The sequence below is a fragment of the Natrix helvetica genome, assembly GCF_964273705.1.
Source record: "Natrix helvetica genome assembly, chromosome: 10".
Taxonomy (NCBI): domain Eukaryota; kingdom Metazoa; phylum Chordata; class Lepidosauria; order Squamata; family Natricidae; genus Natrix; species Natrix helvetica.
Window position 1 is genome coordinate 11,020,751 of NC_138561.1, and position 16,796 is coordinate 11,037,546.

At 38.5% G+C, this 16,796-nt stretch overlaps 1 protein-coding gene across 4 annotated transcripts in view; it reads right to left on the reverse strand.

Moving 5' to 3' along the window:
- Positions 1–16,796, reverse strand: part of CDH8 (cadherin 8) — a 214,493-nt gene that overhangs the window by 124,221 nt on the left and 73,476 nt on the right. For all 4 annotated transcript variants that reach the window (XM_081963431.1, XM_081963430.1, XM_081963428.1 and 1 more), the window contains one exon: positions 6,677–6,971. In XM_081963431.1, coding sequence (XP_081819557.1) covers positions 6,677–6,971 — 295 coding nt within the window. The remainder of the gene's footprint in view (positions 1–6,676; positions 6,972–16,796) is intronic.

Consider the following 16,796-nt stretch of genomic DNA (forward strand, 5'->3'; position numbering starts at 1 on the left):
CATACAAACACAACTGTCCACTAGGCCTACTTAAATACAAATTAGTCTGACTCTAACACACTTGTTGTCTCTCACTTTTAGATCCTGCCTATGTGGTTATGGAGAGAAGAAGTCAACTTCAAGAAAAAGTTGTGAACAGTTCAAGGCCTGAGAATCACATATAGCCACTCAACCAATTCTTGCAGCCTCTAGTATTGCCAAAAATCAATGAAATTCTTTCCAATCGTGTTGAATTTAGAAACACACAATGCCTTAAGTGCATTTAATTATTATTTTTTAAAGGGAAAAATAAATCATCCTGAAAAGCACAAGGTCCTAACACTAATACTTCTGTGTTGAAAGCACAAAAGTGCCTCCATGGTGAAAGGATTTGCCAGTGACCTCATCATTGCCCAGGGGAAACCCAGCTGGAGGCTCCGTTCGAGATACGTATTGAAGTGGTACCCATTTATCTACTTGCAGTCACTTGCTTTCGAACTCCTGGGTCAGCAAAGCTGAAGTATGTGATGGGACCTCACCCCACCCCATGGCAGCAGCACATCTGCTGATCATCAGCCCAGCCTCCCTATGTCTCCCACTATACACTGCTATCCTAACAACTGCACTCTACAACCTCCACAAAAATTGTGGCCTCTTATGTAAGAACCCGTTGCCTATTTCTACCCTGAATTGTCCATGATGGAATCTATGGAGGCCCTCAAACTATGAAGACACAGTACAAGCCTTTTCATTTTTAGATAACGGGACAGTGTTATATGTAAGATAAAGAGTGAGAGTATTAATCTTTCCGGCATCCCACAAATAAAAGGCTTCTTTTTTTTTTTCTCAAGGTCCCGGAGTTTTCTTTGCAGCGTGTTGGAGAGATTAATTCATTCACCCTTCTATCTTGCTTATAACTTTGTGCTGTTATCTAAAAATGAAATGGCTTGTACAACATCTTTGTCGCTTGAGGGCTTTGCAGCAGACACAAGTTTGCTAGGTCCAGGACATGCAGTACCATGCAGCAATGTTATTTTAAAGCATGAGTGGGAAGGAAGGAAGGAGGGAGAGAGAGAGAAAAAACCGAGGGAGGAAGAATGGAGGCAGGGAGGAAGAATGGAGGCAGGGAGGGAGAAGGGGAGGGAGGGAGGGAGGGAGGAAGGAGAAAGGAGGGGAGTGAGGAAGGGAGGAAATGAAAGAATAAGGGGAGTGAATGAGTGAGTGAGTGAGGAAGGAAGGAAGAAAGGAGGGAGGGAGGGAGGGAGGGAGGAGGAATGTCTTGGTACTTCCTTAGATTGCTTAAGTATTTGTTTCAAATTTCTTTTTTGAACTGATTTGCTGGAGGCAATGAAAATATTATTGTTAATTTGTTTTCTGCTCACATCCTTCCACATTTTAAGGCCCCCATGTTTCAGATAGGAAAAAGCCCCAAAGGAGGACTCTTGTACAATTCTTTTGGATTTAATAGATGGACAAGAACTATATGAGTGTGAGGTCCACTGAAGGAATTGAACTCCTCTTTGCCAACTCATGACAAGATAAATGGAAGGCCACCATTCTCCACCAATGGAGAGAGAGAGATTGGGGGGGGGGGAATGAATGAATTGCTATTTGTTCCTTCCCTTTTTCTATGCAATTGTTCCAGACTTTTAAATAAACCACCCATCTGTTCTTTTTTTCCAAACTTGGACCACAGAGGTGTTTCATTTTTTGTTGTTGTTTCTGTGCATTTCTGTGCACTTCTGAGTCAGTGTTTGTGACTACCTGGGCTAGTCCATGCAGTTTTCTTAGCAAGCTTTCTTGGAAGTGGCTTCCTCTTGACTTCTTCTTCCTAGGGCGACTGGTCTAAGGTCATCCAGTTGGTTTTGCGCCTATGGTGGAACAGGAACTCATAGCCTCCAGTTTCTAGTCTGGAGCCTTAACAACTACACTAAACTGGCTCCCATTTGCTTTATAGAAGCTTCAAAAATGAACATGAAAGCAATGGTGCCCTCCTGCTGTTTTTTCTTCTCCAGCTTCTGATATTCAAAACTCTGAACTATGGATTTCCTTTTAGCTATCATGGCTAATCCACTTTGGCTTCTATGATTTTGTCTTCTTTAGTGTAATCTCTTAAAGCTATTAAATCCCGTAACTTGGAGCGTTTCTTTTATCTCTTCCCAATCTGTCACCAAATTCACTAAATGGCTTGGATGAAAGAATAGGATTTTTCTCTTCATTTATAAATTTTCTTCCCTTTTTCTCCATTTGGCGAATCACTTTTAATTTTTATTATGCTAACACATAATTACCAATAATTATTAGCAGAGAATAATTTGGGGGAGATGTATTTCTTTTGTTCTTTAAAATTGTAATAATAATTGATAGTGTTACTTTGGTTTCTTAAGCATGTGCTAAGATTACACTTGCGAAATTGTCTTGAAGCTTTGACAATTAAATTAAAGTTGGGCTCCCAGTCAGGAATTTATCGAAACTGAAAAGACTCTGTTATTAGATGTATAATTATCCTAGAACAATCTAGGAAAAAATAAAGTCTCCCTTCTGGACTTTATTAGTTGAAATTGCTGTTTGCGGATGAAGCTTAAAAAACACATTCCATCTATTAAATATATATATATATATATATATCTGCATTTGTATCTCTGTATTACAGAAGTGGTTATCTTGAGTTTCAAAAGTGGAAACACACATACACACACACACACACACACACACACACACTATTACCTGCTTTTCAAACCTCAAAGCTATCTAGAACACCACTGCATGTTTAATTCTGAATTTTCTGCATTTTATGACAGAGTTCCATTTCAAACATAAGAACAAAGTCTGTATATAGAAATAAAATTGAATAAGCACTTAAAATTACAGTGATCTTGATTGTTGTGAGCAGAAAGTAAGTGGAAATGTATCTCAAATAAGCACTGTCATCTCTCAGTCCATAAAAGCTTCTTTTCTCATTCAAAGTTCTCCATAACAAGCTATTCTGACATCAAAATGACATCATCACAATTTCATTGTATCAATGATTGCATCATTTCCACCATTACAGAATCCTACACATGTCGTCATTTGCCTTCATCCCATCTTGGGATGCTCATCTTCTTATTTTACAAACATCTCAGTCAAAAGACGAGGTGTTGACAACTCTGTTCCTGTTCCATACAATAAGTCTCCAGGCCATCACCATTTTCTCCATAGTCTATGAAAGTCAAACTAGAAAAGGATGAAGAAATAGTGATGTCCTCCATAGACTTCCTGCCAAGTTTTTGTTTAAAATTTCATTTTGTGAGCTTCAAGAAACACCTTATTCTATGCAGTAACATTGTACTGCAAACTTGGACATACAAAACCTTTGCCAGACCAAATCTTGAATACAGCTCGTCTGCCTGGAATCCACACTGTATATCAGGCATTAATACAATTGAACGGGTCCAGAGGAATTTCACAAGAGTACCCCGCTTCTCTGCTCACAATAGAATCCCTTATGCCACCAGGCTCGAAATTTTGGGCTTGGATAACCTGGAACTATGCCGCCTACAGTCTGACCTAAGCATAGTACATAAAATTGTCTGCTACAATATCCTACCTATCAAAGACTACTTCAGCTTCAACCTCAATAATATGCGGGCAAACAATAGATACAAACTCAAGGTAAAGTGCTCCAAACTTGATTGTAGAAAATATGACCTCAGCAACAGAGTGGTCATTGCCTGGAATGCTCTACCCAACTCTGTTGTTACATCCTCTAACCCCCACAGCTTCCATCTTAAATTGTCTACCGCGGATCTCACCCATTCCTAAAAGGTCCATAAAGGGGGCGTGCATAAGCACACCAGGGTGCCTTCCATCCCTGCCCTACTGTCCCCATTTAGTTGTACTTATTTTCCTTGTTCATGTCCAAGTTTATACTTATACCTGTTATCTTGTACATGTTCGACAAACTAAAAATAAAATAAAATAAAATGATAGAAATGTATGGCTTAACTCAAATAAACATTTCATTTCCCGAACAGCATCTTACCCAGGAAGCTATCTTTCATATGCTTTCCTTTGAATTGTAGCCATTATTCACATTCACCCAACATTCCACATTTTCTTTGTTCTTTTCTCTTCATAGTGCCAAGTGTTTGCATTCTCTTGCCAACATGCTGGCAAAAATATATAAATGCCTAAGCCATAGGCCTTCGGTGCCCTGGGGTATAATTAAAGGAGCTTAACATATTAAGCACACATTTGAGTCATGGACACCGGCACAATAATGGAGAACCGCTTTGCCAATTTCGGCACAAGCCGTTGAAAGGAGCGAAGGCATTCAAACCTACGGAAGAGCTGGAATTGACAAGCCAGCTCAATCTCAACTTTACAAATGCTTCTGGGCCGACTCCAGTTAGTACAGACGATTGCTTTTTAGAGTTGATTATGCTGGCTGACAGAAAAAGAGCATCGTTGGCCTCTCACACACAATGTGGATGGCGGGACTTCTGCTTTAAAACTGAAACAGGACAGTCTATTGTGATTTTTTTTTAGATCCAAGACAGGGCACACCACTGAGAATAAAGCATCCAGGCATTTTTCCAAGTAAACATTTATGGGCAGATAGCCTTGACAGCTTTATAGAAATTGCTGAAAGTCACATTGTTGGCTACCTTCAAATAAAACAAGGTTTCCACAGAATATCTACGGGCACAAATACAGAGAGAGAGAGAGAGAATTTGCAAAGCAAGCTAAGAAATGGTAAACAGGGCTTTAGAAAACCTTCTTCAGTTCCTATTGTGCATGGTGTATAGCGAGGAATGTGGGGTGATTTCATTTCTCATTTGAAGTGTCACACAATCTGTCATTGTCATATAATTATATATTCTGTAATTTATTCTGATAATTCTGTGAAGTAACAGGCCATAAAAAAAATAGCCTGATCATTTACTTTCACAACGATGTGGAGATTTAAAGCTGGGCGTACATGATACATGAGGGACGTGGTGGGTCAGTGGCTAAGGTGCTGAGCTTGGTCATCAGAAAGTCAGCAGTTCAGCGGTTTGAATCCCTAGCACCACATAATGAAGTGAGCTCCCGTTACTTGTCCCAGCTTCTGCCAACCTAGCAGTTCGAAAGCACATTAAAAAGGCGAGTAGAAAAATAGGGACCACTTTGGTGGGAAGGTAACAGCGCTCCGTGCACCTTCGGCATTGAGTCAGGCCGGCCACATGACCACGGAGACATCTTTGGACAGTGCTGGCTCTTCGGCTTTGAAACGGAGATGAGCACTGCCCCCTAGAATCGGGAATGACTAGCACATATGCTTTACCTACATGATTCAGTCCACTTTTATTATAATGCCAAATAAGATCTATAAAGCAGCAGACTTTATTTGTGAAGTTTAATTAATATCCATTTTCTACCAAAAGCTCAAGGATGCATTGGAAATCTTCACTTTCATCCTCCTTGAGGTAAATTAAACTGAAAGCTTAAGATCATAGAATGTATTTGCAGACTAATTAGTGATCACTGTACTCTAAATAAAGCAGTTTTTATTGATAGGGAAAAGGATGGGTCAGTTCATATTTGATATGCCACATGGTTTAACCACATGTTATTATCTGTAAATTTGAAGTGACATTTGCATTTATCTCTAGTTTTTTTAAAAAAAACTGAACTGGACATTTGCATCTAAATAAGTCATTGTGTCTATCACATTTTCTAACTGTATTCATATGCCCTCCACTCCAGTTAGCAGATGTCACTTTGCCCAACAATAGAGCCTGTCCTGCTAACCATAACTGTGTGCAAGACTTTTCACCAAACAACAAATTCCATTTGTTTCATTAAAGTTTCATTAAAAGTAAAGATAAAGTTTCCCCTCACACGTATGTGCTAGTCGTTCCCGACTCTAGGGGGCGGTGCCCATCTCAGTTTCTAAGCCGAACAGCAAGCACTGTCCGAAGACGTCTCTGTGGTCATGTGGCCGGCATGACTAAATGCCTAAGGTGCACGGAACGCTGTTACCTTCCCACCAAAGGTGGTGCCTATTTTTCTACTTTCATTTCTGCATGCTTCAAACTGCTAGGTTGGCATAAGCTGGGACAAGTAATGGGAGCTCACTCTGTTATGCGGCGCTAGGGATTCGAACTGATGACCTTTCTGATCAATAAGCTCAGTGTCTTGGTCACTGAGCCAGGTTTATTTTGTCCCCCAAAATAGTCTTAAGATATCTCCCCTATGTTTTCAGTGCTTCTTAATTTGCTTTACCTTCTCTTCAAACAGCTAATTGAGTACAATCCAACAATGGACTTTTTGCTCCCAGATACATTTTTCACAAAACCACTGTGAGCTAATTATATTTCAAAAGAAGTGGGCGTGCAGGAGATGTTAACATGTAACCATAGATCCTAAGTGCTACACATGAACTAGGAAAAAAAAAGAAATTCTCCATAGATAAATATTAACCTAACGCTAATGGTATCACCAAGATATGCTGGAACAAATATTGATAAACAGCTTTAGCAACACTAATTCTCACAACACCTGGAATGTAATGCAAAACAACCTAATTGTTCAACTATTCATCTTTCAGAGGGACAAAAAAAAAATTGTTTGGAAAAGAAAGCTCGCTCAAATACAAATCCGGAAATGCAAAAGCAAGAAGGAGCAAAATCCTCTGTGAAGAAATGTGGAAATCTCATTCTGTCATACATACCTACAAGAGACATTTCTGGAACAGTCGCATGATACGGGCCATCTACAAACTCTGGAGGGTTGTCATTAATATCTTGGACCTTAATAATGAATTCCGAAGGAGGCTCCAATGGTTTGTTTGTGTCCCTATCGACAGCTTGAGCAGTCAATGTGTACTCTGCTTTTTCTTCCCGGTCAAGTCTTTTCATAGCATGGATGTCACCTGTCTTGTCATTGATCACGAAGATAGTCCCAGCGCCATCACCTGACAAGATGTACTTGATCTTACTGATTCCTGGATCCATGTCTGTGTGTAGCTGAAATTAAAAATAAGCAATTTGTTTATTGCAATTCATTCAGCTACCCAGCTTTCCCTCTTCCCCGCTGCATATGGTATTTTCATCCAAGATCTATTGAACAGTCTTAAAATACACAACTGACAAAATTTGCATGCATGCTGAAAACCGTACATATGTTTTCTGCAAAGGTGTAAATCACTCTGTTTAGTCCAACCAACTGTTTTTCTAGCCATGTCTTCTGTTAGCCCTCAGAGATAAGCAAAATTTCAAAGCACCTCTAATGGATCTATAAAACAGTAAGAAAGTAGTGCTCATTCATAACTTTGTTACTCAGACATTTATGATAGCAGTCTCCCAGTATTTGAGGGGCTTCCCCAAAGAAGAGGGGGTCAGGTTTCAAGAAGCAATGGGTGAAAACTAATCAAGGAGAGTAGAAAGCTGGAACTAAAGAGAAACTTCCTAACAGTGAGGGCAATTAACCAGCTTGCCTCCAGAAGTGGTGGGTGCTTCATCACTGGAAGATTTTAAGAAGAGACTCGACAGCTACCTATTTGAAATGGTACAGGGTCTCCTGCTTGAGGAGGGGGATTGGACTAGAAGACCTCTAGTCCAGTGGTGGGTTTCTACCAGTTTGGACTGTTTCAATCGAACCTATAGAGGTTTGACAGCCAGGGTTGCTGGAACCGGCAGCGACCCAGGCCAGCCATGCCCCCGAACCATTTCTTTGGGTGGCGCCATTGATGGCGCCATCTTGTTTTTCGGTTCTGTGCATGCGCAGATCAATTTTCATCGCACAAATTTAATGTTGTTTCTTTCTTTAACGTTTTGCGCATGCGGAGACCTATTTATGTGAAAATGCACACACGGGGGCAAGCAAGGCGAGCGCATGCATGCAAAATTGCACGCACACCGAACTGGCGGTAATGCAACCCATCCCTGCTCTGGTCCCTTACAGCTCTATTCTGATTGATTGATGTGGGCAAGTTTTGATTTTCAATTTTGGGGGGACAGGTTTATATGCTTCTGAAGCCATCCAAATTTGATCTTATTCGTTTTGCTTAATTTGCAGTCCTGGCAAAGGGTTATTTAATCTAATGATGGTATTTAGAATAACAAGGAAAGATAAAAGCTTTATTCCTGATGAACCGCCAAACTGTGAAAATCAACTAAGATAGGATTCTTTGTGAGTATGCTGCCTGAATAGTAAGTTACTCTCTATTGTCTGGATATTATGTATTTTCATTGGAATCATGATTAATCACTTTTCAAGTACTTTCCACAGCTTGAGGATTTACTCATCTCTGCAAAATCTGTCTTTTGATTTCTAGCAGCACACTGTAGATTTCACAGCAGCTTATGTTACTATATAGGAGGACGGTTTTGTTATGTTTCCCCACCATCGACTCTCCTCTCGTTCTCACAATGATGCAGACACAAACAGAAATACTAAATATAGTTAGCTCTCATTGCATCACCAATGAATGACATCCGCTTCTATTTAATTATTCCAAAACACTGACTGAGCATTAGAAATATGTGGAGATATTAAAAGTCTAGCTATCCAGTCTTGATGAAATAGCTTTTCTTTTCTCGTTGGAAAGGATCGGTAGATAAATAGATATACAGACAGACAGACAGACAGACAGACAGACAGAAGATGTGTGATCATATGACAGACAGATATCCTCAAGGCACCTGAGGGTAGAACAAGAAGCAATGGGTGGAAACTAATCAAGGAGAGAAGCAACTTAGAACTGAGGAGAAATTTCCTGACAGCTAGAACAATTAATTAGTGGAACAGCCTGCCTCCAGAAGTTGTGAATAACCCAACAATGGAAGTCTTTAAGAAGATGTTGGATAGCCATCTGTCTGAAACAGTATAGGGTTTCCTGCCTAGGCAGGGGGTTGGACTATAAGACCTCCAAGGTCCCTTCCAACTCTACTATTGTATTGTATTATTGCATTAGATAGATAGATAGATAGATAGATAGATAGATAGATAGATAGATAGATAGATAGATAGATAGATAGATAGATAATCATATGGACACATATATGATAGACAGACAGACAGACAGACAGACAGATAGAAGATGTGTGATTATATGGACACATAGGTGAGAGGGGGGAGGAAGGAGCTTCACACTGTTGACCCCTGGTTGAAGATGTTGCTAAATTCTTCAATGTACGACATGATAATTCTACAGAGGTTTATTAAATTTAAACACATTTATCTTGTTTACTCACAAAGAGCCACCTGAAATGTGAGATATCAGATCATAGCAGAAAGAAAACCAAGCTTTTCTTTTCTTTCTTTCTTTCTTTCTTTCATTTTTTTAAAAAAATCAATCTTCACATTTGCTGCTGGAGGTTTAAACACAAGTTAATCTATCAATTCATTTCTTCCTTAATGTTAGTAATTCACTAAGACAGTAATTATTTTCTCCTGTTAAAATCAATAATGCATGTGGCACAGAAATTAAATGCACTATGAAGCCAGCTATTTGAAACCCCCATGTGATTTTTTAAAAATAATAATAATAAACTAATTATAATAAAAATAATAAACCCATCTTTAAGAATGTTTCAAAATCTATGCCACTTTCCCCATTTTTTTTAAAGTCATTAGATGCACTAATTTTATCTCCTAGGATGTAATTTCTTAAGTATCATAAAATATGTATGAGAATGTAAAGCCATTGTTAGGATTCAAAATTATTTTCTCATGTCAAAGTTAAAGATAATTAGGTTCATAATTATGTGGGGCTACAATGAACAATAGACAAAGAACATAGGATGAGTTTCCACTACTGCTATTATGGAGATATAGACTTTTTTAAAAAAAAAATGTACCTATCATTTGTATCTGTAGCAATATGTTAGGGTTCTAGTCCATTTCTCCAGTAAAGGAACTTAAGATTATTATATGGGGGTGGGTTATGAATTAAAAGTCCCCCCCCAATAAATTTGCACATTACCCTTTGGAGTCTGAAGCTGCTTTCTCCAGTTGTCTATTTCAGATGATCAACCTTCATAATGCATACATATATCCATAAGGGTACAGGGAGACTTACACTTACTTAATGGAAAGCTCACTTAATGACCATTACAAATGGCACTGAACAAAGTGACTTATGGAGAGAGGGTAGGAAGGGGAAGAAAAGAGGAGGAGTGGGGGAGAGGGAGGGGAAGAAGGAAAGAGAAAGGAGAGGAGGAAAGAAGAAGGCAGAGAAGGGAGGATGGGAGGAACGGAGGAAGAAAAAATAGGGTTGTAAAATAAGATAGAGAGAGCAACCCCGATTGTATTTTGAAATTTATAAATCAATTGTGATAAATGTTAAAAGACGACACATAAATATTAACATTATTTATGAGAATGTACATTTGTGAATGTATACTCACAAAAGTTTTTTTTTAAAGTGATTTATGATCATTTTCCATACTTATGACCATTAGGGCATCCCCATGGTCATGTGATCAAAATTCAAACAATTGGCAACTGAGCGTCATATTTCAGGGGTCCTGGGGTCACATGATCAACTTTTGCAACCTTTTGACACACAAAGTCAAGGCCAGATCCACTTAACAACCGTGCTACCAATTTAACAACTTCCGTGATTCACAACAATTGTGGCAAGACATGAGACAATAGCCACTGAAATGTCGCAGTTAGCAACATACATGTTGGATTCAATTGTGGTCGTAAGTCTAGCACTATCTATATATAGTATACCAAAGCTATCTTATCTCGACTAGGGTCAAAGCTACTCTACAAGAAATCATTTATTTGCTCATTTATACTGAGGACAACATGACTCACTTTTGGCTTGATATACCATTTACAAAACTGAGATGTCTCGGATGTGTTGCAAACAAACCATGATAGATCAGTGCACTGCAGGCATCCATATAATTGCAGATTATTCAAATGTTGCAAAAATGATGGTGTAGTACAACCTTTGACTTGGTCACCATCTCAAAATGATTTCAATTACGTAATTCCTACTTCCCCTTTCCTATTTGATATCTTTCAAGAGACATGGAAGGGATTACCTGCAATTTTATACCAATCAGATTGTGATTTATCACCACAGACTCATTCAATGATGACAAAATGAATATTTGAGACGTATAAATTCTATCACAGAAGAATATACAGTAAATGTGTAGACATAAACACACCCTGATAGAGGTACATATATTTTTTTTTTAATAAAAGAGGAGAACAAGAGGAGTTTTATGAAACTTTGTGAGGCATAAAGGTGTTATGACAGTCTTAATAAAAATCAACAATACAAATGCTCAATACTATTAAAATATGTATTATTTTTAAAGCCCAAGTAGCTTCTTTAATCTCTGTAGAAATAAACAAATACAGACCACATCGGGGATATGAGCTTCTCCCTCATCCAAAAGGAAACAAATTATGAACAATCTTTTTAAAAAATATGCACACAAAATAACACCAAACCTTTGAGAATTGGATAAACAATTCTAGATGAACAGAGAAGGAAGGTGGGATATCAGATGAAATAGTTTCACAACTCTCTCCTGTAAAACTTTCTTCAACTGAAGCTCAACCTCTAAAAGCATGAAAATGTCCATCTCTTTTTTTTCCTGGCAACAATATAAAAGTGGTTTGCCATCACCTTTTCCTGAAACATTTCTTTCAAATTTCTTACTCTAGAATTACTCCATTGAAGGAGTAATTCTCTAAATGAGATTCATCCTGCTCAACGTTTCAAGATCAACTAAGGTTAAGAACAAACTGATTTACTGTTTCTTTCGCTTCTCTCTCTGTGTTGATCCTTGTGAACTACCAAATCTATTTGAGTACTAAGAAGTCTAGGTTGTAAAGGTTTGAGCTGGCTACTTGTGTTATATTATTACAATTTGGCTGGGACTATGAGGTGTATTTATTACATGGATCACACCCTAAGGGGCTGAAGGCATAAATTAACAGCCTCAATACAGTGATCCCCAAGACAAATTCACACACAATCTGATGTTAAACCAATATCCTACTTATCTCAAATTTAAAAGTTAGCTGTGGAGCTACTGGGTGATGCATCCTCATTGAGGGACTGAGTCGAAAAGCTGGGGTTGACTATGGAGACGTCTTTGGACAGCACTGGCTTTTCAACTTTGAAACAGAGATGAGCACCGCCCCTTAGTGTCTGGAACAACTAGCACATATGTGCGAGGGGAACCTTTACCTTATACATTTAAGCCAAGTAACCTATTCCACAACTTGAAAGTAGCTTATTCTACTTGTCAATAAACAAATTATAGTCTTGTATTACATCTTTGCATGCTTGCTTCTGCAGAATATTTCAGAATATCCATCTAGCTTTCTTCCAGAAGGCATTAACTTTTTAAAAAACCAGTGGCTTGTTCAAGGAACAATAGATCATACGGAATTGGAACTTCAATTTGGAGGAGAAATTTCCTCCCTTGAAAATAAATGAACTACTGTTTCTCTTGAATGCTTATGCTGGTAAACGATCATTTAAAGGATATGTCACTGATGAATGCATTTATCATTCTTTAGGTGCCAAAAGTCACCAGTGGTAGTATAATAAGTTCTCCTTGTCACCTAATGGCTTTTCCTCTATTGAATGGATACAGAAATCATAAAGGACAAATAAGAATAATAAAGATAGGGATAGGACCACAGCATGAAGAAGTTGTTGAATTATTTGAAGCAGCGGTGTTATATTAATAGATTCTAAAGGTGTAAACATATCTCACTGTTTAGCTTGTAAGCTAACACTACCTGGCCTCTGGAATCAAAAGCAGAACTTTGCTAGGATTGTTAAATCTGTTTTCTCTCCCAAATTTATTGGTGAATGAATCCATCAAAGTTTCTCAAAGTTTTGCACAATAGCCATAGAGAATCTCTCATGGCTACGGCTGAACTCAAGGTGGGTTTCTAAGCTTTTTGTTTCAGATAGCTGATTTAAACTCACATGCAAATAACATAATTTCTCTACCAGTTTTTGCTTTACTCACTATGTGTTATTTTGTTAGGGTCACCATGTTAGTGTCTCCAAATAGTTAAGGTATTTTTATATGAACTAATAAATGGGAATATAAGGTTGGTCCAAGGCAAATTGCCCACCAGAAGAAAACAAACTGAAAATAGAGTATATGCACATAATTTGTCCCATTAAAAAAATGAATTTAAACACTTACCCAAGCTTTAGTTTGCTTATTAAAATAAAGTATGGTGTGAGTTCAGATTTCATAGTTTGCAAGCCATGGATTATGTATTAGTGTACTGTTTGAATCCAATCAATTATATTCAACAATTCAGTAACAGCCCAACCAGATGTTGCATATTGTCTTGGCTTATCATATTCATACAAACAAGTATTGGAATTTTACTACAATCTACAGTTGAGCCTGAATGTGTGACTGATTTCCTGCACTGAACAGAGGATTGGAGTTACACATGTCCATCTTGCTGTGTGGTGCTAAGACTAACCTAATTATATACTCTAGGAGAGAGAATGGGGCAACTCACTGTGATCAACTTGCCATGGCCAACTCATCATAGCCAACTCACTACTCACCGCATAACAACTCACTATGGGCCAATTTAACAATTCTATTTAATTATTTAAAATAAATAAAATTATTTAAAATAAATAAAATTATTTAAAATAAGAAATTATTTTAATTTTTGCCATTCACATTTCATTTTGTGACTTTTCTTTAATGATTCTATTCTACCATTTCTGTGATATTAGTGTAACTTTTGTCGCGCAAGAAGTTGTCCAGTGGCAAGTTGGCCATTGTTGAGTTGTTCTGCAGTGAGTTGGTTGGAGCAATTTGGCTGCGGTGAGTTGGCCTCACCACGCAAGTTGGCTGCAACGAGTTATCATAGACCCCCTAGGATACATTCAAATAAGCAGCCTTTTAGAAGGATCCTTTATGCTATATGAATGCAACTGGAGAACAAGCTGTCCGTTTGTAACCATTCTAATCCATCTCTGAAAATGTGATTCCTATGGTTCTCCCATTTCTTTCAAAAAGGCCAAATGACTAACTGCTTTTCACAGTGGGCCTCGTGAGTCAGCCATTCTGCTTTTATTTTGAAAATCTCTGCCGTGTTGGGCAATATGATCTCACCTCCTCAATTAGAAAATAAATTTACACTCCTCCTAAATTGAATTCATTTCCCTCTTCTGTGTGAATGCTGAAATAATGAAAGAGAATAAAACTGCGACAAATACTGTTATGTTCTAGAAGGTCTTCAAATTGCATGATGAAGTTTACCATTTCTATCAGCTCAGGCAATATGTAAGCATGCCAAGACAGCATGGGATTAATTGTAATCTGCAATGGTTTTTGTCCCCTTTTCCGGTTTGGTAGAGTTAGCTTGTGTGTGTGTGTGTGTGTGTGTGTGTGTGTGTGTTAGGCTTAGTTTGATGTGCTTTGTCTATTTTTTTTAAAGTTAATTTTACACTCTAGTTCTGCACTCTCATTTTGCAAAATAATAATAAACAAGTAAGAATGCTCAGGCTTTGAGTTATAGGAATCAGAGCAAATCAAATAGACCAAATGAAAGAGAGGATAAATCTAGAAATCCTAGCTTAACTTGGGTGCTGGGCACTGTGGACAGAAGCATGGTTATGAATTCAGACATCAGTGCCCAGCAGTGGTGGGTTTGCGCAGAAGTTTCTATGCATGCACAGAAATGTCCGGGCAGGTGAGCAGAGCCTCCTGATCTGTAGCAAACCGGTAGAAACCCACCTCTGGTGCCTAGGAATTTAGGATTCAGTACCTAGGAATTCAGTGCTTAGGAATTTAGGATTCATTACCTAGGAATGCAGTGCCTAGGAATTCAGGATTCGGTACCTAGGAATTCAGTGCTTAGGAATTTAGGATTCATTACCTAGGAATTCAGTGCCTAGGAATTTAGGATTCAGTACCTAGGAATGCAGTGCCTAGGAATTTAGGATTCGGTACCTAGGAATGCAGTGCCTAGGAATTTAGGATTCAGTACCTAGGAATTCAGTGCTTAGGAATTTAGGATTCATTACCTAGGAATTCAGTGCTTAGGAATTTAGGATTCAGTACCTAGGACAGCAATCTTGCAACTGAGGTAAAGGAAGAAATGATTACAATGGTTGAGCATCACCAATGAATGAAATTTCTCACCAATTTTTCAGGACAGATATGTGGCTTATATGAACAACCTTAGATCTAAGACTCAAAAGCATAAGGCTAAATATGTGTTAAATCACTAACAAAAGGAAGTGTTGCCTTAAATAAATGCCATGTGTCTAAGAAGGTTCCATGTTTTATGACGAGAGAGCCATCAATTCCATAAAGCAGCTTCATTCTAGAGTACAATAAAGATTTGTATCAAGTTTGAGCTGTAAAGCTTTTAAAGACTAACAGTTTAAAGTTTGGTCCAGAGCAGTCGAGTGAGTATTTTGTTTTAACAATGGTTTGAATGGTGCGTGCTCAAAGCTGGGAAAAGCATAGTCACATCATCCCCACAATTTCTGACAAAATTGCAAGGTTTAAAGGTGGCTCCTGATGGGATCGTGGTCTCCTGTGATGTAGTATCCCTATTTAGATTCACACACACCCGTGTAGCATCTAAATTAATAGATTAAAAAAAATCAATACAACACATATGAGAACAACCTAAGCAGGACACAAATCAGAAGCTACTCCAATACTGTCAACATACCTTCTTCACATTCAAAAGGGAAATGTATGAGCAAATAAAAAGGACACCCATGGAATCCCAATATCAGGAATTACGGCAGAACCTGTCCTGTGCGAACTAGAACACCATGCATTTCAAAACTACACACCTAAATTTTGATGTTGCTACATGGATGCCACGTTTGTCATCATCCAAAGAAATGCACTGAAAGACTTTCATATGATCTTGTCAGTTAACAGGAGTGCTGGTTTAAGGTAAAGGTAAAGGTTCCCCTCGCACATATATGCTAGTCATTCCCGACCCTAGGGGGCAGTGCTCATCTCTGTTTCAAAGCCAAAGAGCCAGAGCAGTCTGAAGAGGTCTCAGTGGTCATGTGGCTGGCGTTATTAAACGCCAAAGGCACACGGAATGCTGTTACCAACCCACCAAAGGTGGTCCTTATTTTTCTACTTGCATTTTTACATGCTTTCGAACTGCTAGGTTACCAGAAGTTGGGACAAGTAACGGGAGCTCACTCCGTTACACGATGCTAGGGATTCGAACCACCGAGCTGCCAACCTTTCTGATCGACAAGCTCAGTGTCTTAGCCACTAAACCACCGTGTCCCTGGTTTTCCACCAGGGAAATACCTAAGTATTATCAAATATTTAGGAGCTGAGGAAATGACAGCCAATCATCAATCATCAACACACCAATCAGCCAGTAAGAAGGCACCAAATAAACATGACTCATATAACAGCCCAGAGCAAATATTCCAGTAGCGAAAAGTTCCCTTAAGATAGGCTCCGGAAGCTTGGAAGAGTAAATCTCTGGTCCCAGTGACTGACCCAAATTCAATATCTATAAGTAGAAGAAAGGAAAGCAATATAGCTTTCCTTTCTTCTAACCTATAAAGCAATCCTACACAAACACAACTTCATAGTTCCAATATCTAGAAGAGCCTTCTGTACATGTAGTAGATATGGAAAAGGACGTTCTGGCTAAGGCTCTGAATCCATAAGAAACAGTTTGATTACGTCACAATATCTTATTCAGAAAAATCATATCAATCCATAGGACAAGATATCCCTGGAGATAAATTAAAGGCATATTTGGCTTCCTCTACAGAGCAGGTTTTGAGTTTCATGTTCAAGAAATCTACAAATCCTTCATTAGAA